This window comes from Physcomitrium patens, chromosome 19, assembly GCF_059467195.1.
Source record: "Physcomitrium patens ecotype Gransden chromosome 19, ASM5946719v1, whole genome shotgun sequence".
Classification (NCBI taxonomy): Eukaryota; Viridiplantae; Streptophyta; class Bryopsida; order Funariales; family Funariaceae; genus Physcomitrium; species Physcomitrium patens.
In genome coordinates, this window is record NC_143428.1 from 14,274,911 (window position 1) to 14,286,436 (window position 11,526).

Sequence of the window (11,526 nt, forward strand, 5' to 3'; positions counted from 1 at the left end):
ACTTTTTCAGGAGAAACTGAGGAGTCGTTATCTTTCAAAGTGGTTCTTGTTACAATCATGGAATAGTTGCTATTGGATATTAATGTTTGATGAAACTTCAAAACACCAAAATATGATGTCAATAGAAGGCTACTGTACTGGAAGGAAATTGGGCCATGTGTATTCTTTAACGGATTTATTTTTATCCTATTTCCCTGCTTTGACAAGAAAACCACAACTCATTAAATTTCATTCTAGACCACATGATGGAGTTCACATATCTAAATTACTCTCATCGACGTTTCAACACTGCTAAAAATGTTGAAAATGGCTTAAAGTATTTTTTTAAATTAAGAATTTTACGAGTGAGGATTCTAATTCTTATCCATTTTTATAATCTTTATAGTTTATGCATTTTTTTTACAATATTATTCAAGAATATTTTTTAAAATAACTTTTTGCATCAACTACTTAAATTTCAAGTACATGAGTATGCTAAAATGATGCTATTCATGAAATAGCTGAAATTTAACAAACTAGAAGCAAATATGACACTGGAGGTGAAGAAAAGTTTTCGACATGTTGTGAACGCTTAAACGATTGATTATTGAGTCAAAAAACAAATGATGTTTTTTCATTAACTTTGGACCTATGAAATGCATTTCCTTCCTCCCTCTTACATTAAATAACAAGACACTAAATCAAAGTATGTTTTTTACACTTCGAGATTGAGTCTCTGTGCAATAGAACATCAACAACTTCTCTACCATAAAGAATTATGTATTATGCACCATACATTCGTCTAATTCTACTGTAAAGCGGCTCTTAAGTGTGCTCCTAGATTTCTTGCCAGTTAGTTCAGTTGGCAGTTCACAGCATGTGGGATGAGGAAAAGAACTATATCTATATATATATATATATATATATACATACATACATATACATATAGGTCTCACATCTATTTCACTCAGCTCTGATTCTGTAGCTTGAGGTTTTTGCTCAGTCAAACGTCTGGGAAGAATCACCAGCCGAGATCAGATCGGTACATAGTTCAGATCCGTCTTATATTTCACATCACGTGACAAAACAAAGTACCTGTTCATCTGACTGTGCTGAACCTCGTGGTGCAGCAGTAAAGCTGAAGCGGTGTTGCAGGAGTGCAACAAGCTACTACAGAGAATCAGCAGGTTCGAAGTGCCGCAGAGTAGTCAAGGTGTTGAGCGCATAAGATCTTTCATTGACTTGCGTAACAAGTACCTACATGTCTCAACTTCTACAAGCCTGGTTACCCGCACAATACACCCCATATATTGGATCCACCTCCCTTGGTCCGACGACCGCAGGAATTGACGGCAAAGACCAACTGTAGCCATGTATACTCGTCTCCAACTTGCAGGAGTTGCATTGTTCAAAGCATATAATTGCACGAATCAGCGTCAGAATTATGACCACTGCATGGTCCGGCACTGATCAGTGTTCCATTTGCAGACAACCCACTTGAACGACGAATGCTAGACTGGTCAGCTGCTAATCCAGTTTCTGCGCCGCTATAGTAATACCTGACTTCGCTTGAAGCCTATTTCGCTTCACTTGCGTCAGCGGTATTGCAAGTTGCGAGACTTCTGCGAACTTTCAATCTAATTCAAAACAGTGCCACCAATTATATATTGAATTGGGGTTAGATTTGTTTAAGCTGTACCCACCTCATCAACAGCTTACTGGAGAACGAATTTCGCGTAATTGACGCCTTGTGGACAATTAGGTTGCTCAACAGACCATCTGGAAGCGCTTCAGACTTTCTTCTTGTTTTTTTAAGTCGGCTTGGAATATCATTAAAAATCGCTCACTAGTTACAGACTAACTACCAGGGATGCAAGTGGGCTCTTGTCTAATTTTACTTTCGAAGCTAAAACCGTAAAAATGCGCCATTCCTTTCCAGTCGATTCTTCCCGGTTTCGCAATAGTGTTTAGTGCTTTAGAATATTCTCTGGACCAAATCATTCTTCCTTCGAGCAATTCGAGTGCTATTCTTACTGTATCAAGAGGGCACATTCAATGAACTTCATAGTAGTTGGTAGATCTCAACATAGTCCGCGTTCTATGATCGAGGGATGTACATGTTCGCAGTTCTGTCACATGAGACATCAACCTCTCAAACGATTCTAAACCAGATTCGGATGAGGCCGACCACGACACGAGGCATGTAAAACTTGCGAAGTGATGCTGCCAGATTCTTTCTGTAGCGAAAACTCTGCCAGCACTACATGACTATGTGTACTTAACTTAAACCTAAGGCATTTCCAAAGATCCAAGCAACCATTACTGAGAATCATCAAGCAAGCATTAGATCGTTTGTTCACAAGATGTTTAAAAAGACGAAAACTGTGTTCCTGATATTTTTTGAAGGGTTCGGGGTTGAGGATCAGCTGATTCAGGAGCATCACCGCTGCCACCAGAAGCACCTTCGAATGCATAGCATTACATTTCTGGGCTCTAGAAATACACAACTTTGGGAACTCCTGCAGCAAAAAACTCAACTGTGTGAAGCATGTGGTGCTTGCGTATTGAAGTCTGCATCGCTGAACTGAAGAAAGCCTCTTCTTCTTCTTCTTCTTCTTCTTCTTCTTTGGCATTTGTAAAAGATATTAGTATTCGTCCATTGATTCTGTGAAAATTGCATATTATTTCTATACATTTGTGGAACTAAAAGTTCTTTTAAGTGGTACCCAACTCTGTAAAAACTAGTATCAAAAAGATTGGCTATGAAATCATAACCATATCTGCTGGAACCTTGAGCAGGGTTTACTCCTGCTGGGAGATATATATATATATATATATATATATGATTATTTCCCTTTTTGTATTTAGGATTTGAAAGACATCGGGACAATGCACATGAAAAACTTAATCTGCACATGACTGGTTCATCCACTAGAGTGAGAGCATTATCTTTTTTTATTCCTAAGTACATTAATATATCTTTAAAAAACTAAAACTAGTCATAAAAATAAATAAAAACAAACAGTTGTAATGTTCAAATAATATAATAATTTCGAAGCACTGACTATGTTGTGAAAGTCTAAATTCATTTTTCAATTTATTTAATAATGCTCAACGGTATGAGCTGTGATATATATATATATATATATATATATATATTTATCTATTAATTGATGAGTTTTATTAACAGTTAAAATAATTCAAGTTTGAATGATTATAGTTTTTTTATGGTGTTGTAAGTATAGAAATTGAAGCTTAGTTAGCCTAAGTTTTAAATCAATATTTGATTACATACTAAAAATAATCATTGTCAGGCATGTAAATCAACCTCAAATTGCAAAGTTTCAAATTTTGAGTATGATTCTAAATAAATAAAATTATATACGTATATATAAGCCACATTTCTAAGAATATTTTTTTGTCAAAATTTCATTTAAAAAATGCTACTAGTGTAAAAAGGATTAAAATAAATATATAGAAAAGATAAAATATATATACACACTAAATGCAAATCCAATGTTTACCTAATACAAATTACTTATCTATATTTGAAAAATTCATTAAAAATATCACATTGTTATGTACAATAAATAAATTAACATCAAATTCTATCTATTATGTATCGTGTTTTTATTATTTTATTATTTTATTATTTTATTTATTTATTTTATTTTATTTATTTTTGTTATTAAAAATAATTCAATAACCAATTAAGTATTGCATTTATATGTATTATGTAAATTTGCATTAGTAGATACAATGTAAAATCTATGCATAATTTACTTATATATATATATATATATATATATATATTTCTAGATGTTTATAGTGTATATTTTTTAAATTATTATTAAAGTAGTTTTAAAAGCATAAGATTAAGGTTGATTATGATAAGTAATTATTTAATTCACCACTTGCACATTAATTAATAACCAATATACTACTTTAAAAACTGTTTGTTAGAAATACTTTAAAAATAATATCTTTACTAATATAAACTATGGATAAAATTATAAATATGACAAATACATATATATATATATATATATATATATATATATATTACCAAAATTTAGTGTTTCGTATGCAAAGTGCATATGTCATTAAGTATCAAACATAATTGTTTTTAATAATAATGAAGTAGGAAAAACTAGATTATGAGTTTTTTCCATAGAGCTCAAACTAATGAGTTAAAAAAAAAAAAAAAAAAAAAAAATACAAATACAAACAAAAATGCTAACAGTAAACAATTCATTATTTATTTATTATTTTTTAGTAAATCTTATGTTTTAAAATAATGAATGTGTTATGAAATATTTTGAAGAAAATTTGAAATTATTACACTTTTAAGCAATAAAATATGTTTCTGTATTCCAAGGCAATTGATTCGTAGGGTGGAGGTAAATTTTGATAGGCTTATTGTACAATACACTTTCTCAATATTCCTTCCAAATCACTATTTAATTTGATAAGACAAAATCTTTTCAAAGATAGACCAAGTATATAATTTATGACATTAATGCTTACCATGTTTTCCAAAAGGATAAAAAAAACATCTTAATCCCATTAAACTAAAACTATCCCTGCACACCAAAAATAAATCAGGAATAGCTATCAGACTTTTGAGTGGGCGTCACGCCTTCTTTGTCCTGAACATTGCACGATATCCACCGTGCTCACAAGCTGGACAACTAGAATTTTCATGTTACAACGATTGTTGGTGCTATCCAAGCTTTTCTTTTACCGCTACTTAGATGGTTGGCAATTCAAAGCTTTACAGCAGAACCAACTGTATCCCAAAGCTTGAGTAAACTTGTACTCCACCAAATTTGCACTTCCTAGAGTTGGAAGGCTTCACCCATATTTGATATCTAGTGCAGTATGGACATCAAGAGCACTCTTCAACAACTATTGCTGTTGTGATGGACGACTGCTTGCTTTTAAGGCACCCGGCAATTGGTCTCAGCCAACTCATGTCCTTTCCTGATAAAAGCACATGAAGAAAGTTACCAATACTCATCACCAAGGCCGCCATGGAGAAAGTGATACTCTGTTGCATATGGCACCCCCACACTGAAGAGAGCGGAAAAGACCGCCACAGCAAGGGCAAACACAAGAAGAAGCCGATATGGATCGATCCCCTCGTTCAAAAGAAGAAATGACTCCATTACGTCATCGTCATTTTCGTCACTCACGTCTTCAACACGAACATTAACTCGCACCAGAGGACAAGTGAGTAGGCCAAAGATCAATCCACTTATTGCTGCTCCCAGATGGGTCCTGCAATACATGCAAAGAAGCTACAATAAAAAATACAAGTATACAGCAACTGAAACACTAAGAAAGGTATAGACGAGGAACACAAAAGTAAGACCAGACTTTGATATTGTCCAAGTTCCTCCAGGCTTACAAAAAGAAATTTATTAGTTCATTACCTCCACTAAACCAGGTGGAGACTGGAGAGACCTACTTACCAATCGTCAACAGGGAAAGAGTTACATAATGCATAAGTGATAGCAGTAAAGATGACCACTTTCCGAATTATTTCACCAGCTACATCCAGACCAATAATATCTCGGTTGCGTAGTATATAGACCACCCAAGCAGCCATTAAGGCAAAAATAGGACCCTGTCCAAACCAACAACACAACCAGATAGACGACATCGTTCAGAAAGGAAGCAAAGGATATAGGTGCAAAGAGCTGAAAATTAAAACGGGTAAGTTGCTTTCACTTTATCCGGATCTCTTCGATCCTCCAAAAAAAACAAGATTCATCTCTCGTATCGATAGCCAGACTTCAAGTAGACACACATAGCTAGATCGAAGAAAATAGTGAGAATCTACACATGCAGACTACAACGAGGCTGAAGTAAAAACAACTTACAGAGCCGCCAACGGTGCCTTGAGGCGTGTGGAAGAAGCTCAAAAGATTACCATACAAACCGCCTAGTAGATATATCGCGGAAAATCCTAAAGTGCCAAAAGCACTTCCAACTGCTGGTCCAAATTCTAGCAACGCCCACGTGCTCAAACCTAAGTGCAAAAAGCCTGAATGCTGCATTCTCACCAAAATTTCGAAAAATCAAAAAAGATTTTAAAAATTGAGGAAAATATTGATTCATCCAGGATATAACTCTCGTCCAAAATCCTGAAAGCAGTGTCTAAAGCGTAACAACAAGCAGGTTACCTCTCTCTGAACTGTCAACATGACCTCTAATCTCTTGTCCACTCCGCAAATGAAATGTTAAGAGATAGTGAACACTACGATTCTACTTGAACATAACAATAAGTCTTTCAAAGTAATATGCTCCTAATAATCTGCTTCAAAAGAATAAATTAAAACATTAGTGCAAGTAATGTGCATATGGGTAAGTTAAAACAAAAACAGGGCGGCGACAATACTAACCAGAAACGTTGGGGTAATTAGACGCCACCACTCTCCATTTACAATCAACTCGTTAACTTTCGCTCCATACAGGTAAGGAAGAGAGGCATCTACCATACCGGGCACCTCTTGTGGACTAGCCAAACCAAATAAGTATACTGCAACATTTAAAGCTACCAAGCCATTCCTGCAGGTACAAATGAATTTACATGAAGATCCTGTGCTTCAATTACCACGCTCAACTTGTAAGACAGAGATTCATCCTTTCATGCATCTGAACTAACACACAAGGAAGGCTATTTAAAAGCCTATAAAGAGTACAGAGCGTTGAGTACGCGGTAAGTTTTCCCACAGTAACTTGACGTTGTGGAAGAAACCATCACATGGTCAATCGACAACAAACACATAGTACAACTAAAAAGAGACCAGTAAAACGATTTTAGAACTCACACAACATAAGAATTCGAATTGGCAGATTGCAAGCCCCAAGAGGATTCCTGCATGAAGTTGTCATCGTCTGCGGACAAAAGTTTTCCCGACTCCACTTGTTGCTGAAGGGCCTTCTCCAACTCTTCCATAAATTCTCTATATTCTGCTTCCTCCTCCTCCCCTACAGTGATGTCCAACTCACTAACAACCTTGATACTTACTTCTTTCTCGTCTTTGCCTATGGTCGGTTTGTCCTCTTCCACTACATTCTTTGTATTCTCGTAGGAGGTTGAAGCTGCAAATACGAGATATGCCACTCAGCACATTTTAGAGATAGGTTCGTTTTATCCATTCCAAATCAGAGGAAAAAAATAAATAGATAAATGATTTGGCAAGTGAATTAAGACCTTTCAGTAATGATAAGAAAGTAAAGGTCTTAAGCATGTTGAAAAACAACTTTCGGTTAGTTGAGGCATCCAACTACCACTGGTAGAATGCAACCGCAACCAACAGAGACTTACTTTTTTCAGATTCACGGGGCCGTAGCTTGTCGAAGTATGCATCCAGTGCATTGAGTCCACCTGCACTATTTTTATCATCACTTTCTACACGATCCTTCACCACGTTTCTTGCACCGAAATCTTGAGAAGTCTGACTGCCCATAACTGGCCCGCTACTGCCGGTTTTGGATTGCGACACAGCTGCGGAAGCCCCATTTACTGTTCCTTGCGAATATGGTGTAGAGCTTGAGGGTTCTTCTCCTCTACTCGCATGGAGTTTGTCAAAGTAGGCATCCAGTGCACTCAAACTCTTCTTAACAGCCCATTCATCTGTCTCTGCAACATCCTCTTTGACTTCGATTGTAGAATTTACAGTTTCTTCCTCAACCGACCTGTCATCCAACTGTTCCGTTCGACTTGTTTGCAGACAATTCACAGGACCTGCAGGTAGTATTTGCCTCCTCCTGCTGTATGCACTGCGATACGTCAGACCTTCCGGGTCCGGCTGGGGGAACCTCAGACGATGTGCCCCACGAGTAACCCTTCGTTTTCTCACTTCAAAACTAATAATTTGCTCAGTCTGAGAGCCCAAGCTGTGATCATCCCTAAAGACTCTACAGGAAAAGTCCTTCAAATTGCTATTAGAATCAATAAACTGATGTGGAGGTTGAAGCTGTCGAATGTGACTAAAGAGCACAGCCTGCATGCCATGCACCAGGGCCATAGTTTCTGCACACGAATTGCACCAATTATCAGATCCTTAAGATTTGAGGATCATCTTTTCCAACCTTGCATCCTTCATAGTCGAAAGTTTAGTGGCGAGCGGGTCCGCATGCCCCGAATGCCTCTATAGCCATACCAGAGAAAAGCGATTCCAGCTATCTGCCACATCATGACAAACCATGCATGTATGGTCAAAATTCTTCCCATTGCTGAGTATTCAGCAACCGTGTGGCCAGACACCACCCAACAAGACGTAGACTACCTGGGTAATACCATAACATTTAGACGAATATCGAGTACGCATACCGACGTCCACCACGAAAGTCCGAATTCCGGACTAAACAAGGTAGTGATGGAAATGTAGAATTTATAGCTAAACATTTACATGAAAGGGAAAACGACTCTCTCACTCACATGCAAAAATCGGCGTAGTCTTGAAAAATTAGAAATTAGAGAATCTCGAGCGAGGAAGAAATGCAATAGCAGAGCCCAATTGTCAAAAATGCATCCTCAAAGAAAAGAGGAAAGTTTGAAACAATACAGTCCAGCTCAAAATCACACCACAGATCACCAACGCGGCGCCATACCTCTTTTGCTATGGAAAACAAAACGACAACCCCATAACCAGCATAGAGGACGTCATCTGCTGCGGCGACCTAAGCAGAACAGAGTAAAACTGGAAAAAGAAAAAATGCGAGGTCTCACTACGGGTTTAGAACAGGACGGACCATCAACCAGAACAGCCGAAATCCAATCCAGGGACCGAATTCTGCAAAATGTTGCAACCCACCTAAAGCATAATTCGCCTGAGTTACCATCTACAGTCTAATATCATATCCTGGCTTGTGCAATCTTGTGTCATAGTCACCACTCTTTGAGCTTCTGGATGAATGCTGAAGCTGGAAATGAGGATTTACTAAATTTTGCCGATTCATTTGATGAATGTGGTGATGAATGAGCTGGTTGGCTGCTTTTGCTTCTGGGTTCACCCATTGTCTGACAGAAAAGTATCACACCAGGGCGATATTTAGCTCGAGAGGTCAAGGCCTATCACCGTGTCGCTGATGAGTGAGCTTTTCCGAGGCTGTGTTTCTTGTGGCGCATCAGTTACTCACGCATGTCTGATGGTGACTCCTCTAAACAAGACCCCAATTGTGCTTGTGCTTCAGCGACGCAACCAATATTCCATGTGGCTTAGAATGGGGAAGAGGATAACAAGTATGGGCGTGTGGGCCCACTGTGCCCAGGTTCATTGGTGAAGGCATTTATGCACTTGTCATCAGGATAAGGGAAGAAGTCTTTCAAAATAAAAAACTTCCATCGACAGCCTATTCTCGAAATCTTGTTGGTTTCGTGCGTAGCCAGCTGCGGGGTCCATCCACTTTACGTAGCGGACTGTCTACTGGACGTGTGGAGAGTTTGTTGCATTTGGTCTCCGAAGAGTCCCTGGAGTTTAAAGTGGTGGAAATTCTTCAAGGTTGCGATCCCGAAGATGATGGGTGTTGAATCCAGCAACAGAAGCCGAATCCCCTCCCCGCCCATTGGTAGGCCATGAGTCCCTCACGAAATTGAACATTGTTTTCAACCGACGTTACTTTCCTCTCTACTTTGCTATATGTAAAAATTCATGTAGAGTGAACTTGAATAATCTTCTGAAGTGATTGATTAGATGACCCAATTTTCTGGGGCATCTGACCATACTGCGATGTAAAATTTGTGGGGAGGTGATGGTGTTGACCCCAGCGAAGAGAAAACTGGTTTTCAAATTACTAAAATCTACGCCACAAGTTTTATACCACTGAAGAAAAAGCACGAAACAAATTCGCCGCGAGAAAAAAATGAAAATAAATTCAGTCACAACGAGTTCTTAACTTCTTAACTGGAAGTTTACTTTTGATACTTTTAAGAGAAACTATTTAGATCGATTCTTGAGGTATCTATTTTTTATGTCTTGAAAAATTAAGAAGCTTAATGACAATGAAACTCATCGCATCGCATCCACAATCGCCGACATAATCTCTTTGACTTGACAAATGGGGAGAAGTGGCTGATATTGAAAGCCTTGCTCAGCCTTCGGAGGTCGACGAGCTTGCATAGATCGCCGATTTGTCGCTCCATCATGAAAGCAAACCTGATATCCTTCATCAAAACTCTGTACAAAAGTACAATTAATCACACGATCCAAACAAGAATCTCATATGTGACACACACACACATACACATCATTCCAGAGGGCTGTTGTCGTCACAGTTGTTTAAGGGCGTGCTGCAGCCTCCCTTGAACACCGTCACAGAACCATTTCAAGGGGTGACAGTTTTGATGGTGGGCTTCATTTAATAGATCTCCGCCTGCGCTCCATCTCTACTGCTATTTTTCTCGCCTATCACCACGTCACCTTGATTTGAAACATAGCACCAATGAGATTAATTGCAGAGTTATTGAACCGACCTGGGTCTAGTTTGGAAGTATGAAGAGCTTGTGGGCTCCATTGAATTAAAGAATTCGCATTGTTACACTCAATCTCATACCTGTAACGACTCCTGCCGCCTCTTACAATCCCTGGAGAGAAAGAAGACATCTCTATTGGAGTCATAAAGCACCCTTAAATAAGCAGAAATTCCCACTTCTATACTCATATTCACAGCAATTTGAGTACTGTCTTGAATCAGATAAGTAAGCTTCTTGATGCTTTCAAGTCATGATTCATCTGTCTAGATGATCCGTAGTCAGGCAATTCCGAGGGTAAATGAACCATCTTAAGGGCCTTCAACAGTGCAAGATCACATTAGATTACATCGGGGGCCTCAATCTCTCACGATCCAATCTCTTTCCTGACAGCACCCATGATCTTGTCCTTAGCGTTCTTAGCAGCATTCTCTCCTGTTCTGCTTGCCATAATAGGCAGTTGCTAACCGAAAACTTTAATTAATTAGTTTAAAACAAATGAAACAGTAGATGACTGAAGATGAACATGAACTCTCAAAGCCACTGGGTTGCCCACACCACTCCTTCCAGAAAACAAAAATAGCTGTAAAGCAGAAAAATAACACAGAAAATCCGACTTGGTATAGCAGAGAATCTGCTGCATCCATCCCACTACTGAACTGTCGGATTATGCTCCTTTCCTTCTGCAACACTAAAGTTACAAGCATAGCACACGAAGACCCAATTCTTTTAGCAAGCGTAATACGCAACTATGGATCAGACACATGAGCATGGAGACCCAAATTGTCTACTGTCCAATAAACCAGGTTCAGCAATTTCCACCCCAATCAAGTGCAGGAAGAGAGAGGTCGCAGTAAATCTGCAACAGTGAATCTAATTAAAAAGTTTGAAAAGGTTGAGCTCGGAATGTAACTGCTCTGAGAGAAAAGACAGTGCCTAAAAGGCTACCTCAAGATGATTGTCCTGCATCGAATTTAACCACTAGTCCCGCACTATCATGTCAGACGTGTCTCCCTCTCTATCCTTCTCGATTCTCCTCCCTGCACTTCCTTGCAGCAAAGCGT

General features: G+C 38.4%; 1 protein-coding gene across 4 annotated transcripts; it reads right to left on the minus strand.

Annotated features, from left to right (window-relative positions):
* Positions 1 to 4,460: 4,460 nt before the first annotated feature.
* Positions 4,461 to 9,006, minus strand: LOC112296089 (uncharacterized). Of its 4 annotated transcripts, none has more exons than XM_090244636.1 (7): positions 8,808 to 9,006; positions 7,316 to 8,176; positions 6,816 to 7,089; positions 6,387 to 6,552; positions 5,865 to 6,035; positions 5,454 to 5,608; positions 4,461 to 5,259 (listed from the first exon to the last, which is right to left on the minus strand). In XM_090244636.1, the coding sequence occupies exons 2-7, from the start codon at positions 8,016 to 8,018 to the stop codon at positions 4,986 to 4,988; spliced, it is 1,743 nt and encodes a 580-aa protein (XP_090100762.1). In that variant the 5' UTR covers positions 8,019 to 8,176; positions 8,808 to 9,006; the 3' UTR covers positions 4,461 to 4,985. The 4 variants fall into 4 exon arrangements, with proteins under 4 accessions (XP_090100762.1, XP_024404014.1, XP_024404015.1 ...); XM_024548246.3 differs by lacking the exon at positions 8,808 to 9,006 and adding an exon at positions 8,746 to 8,805; XM_024548247.3 differs by lacking the exon at positions 8,808 to 9,006 and adding an exon at positions 8,605 to 8,805.
* Between the last annotated feature and the right edge of the window lie 2,520 nt (positions 9,007 to 11,526).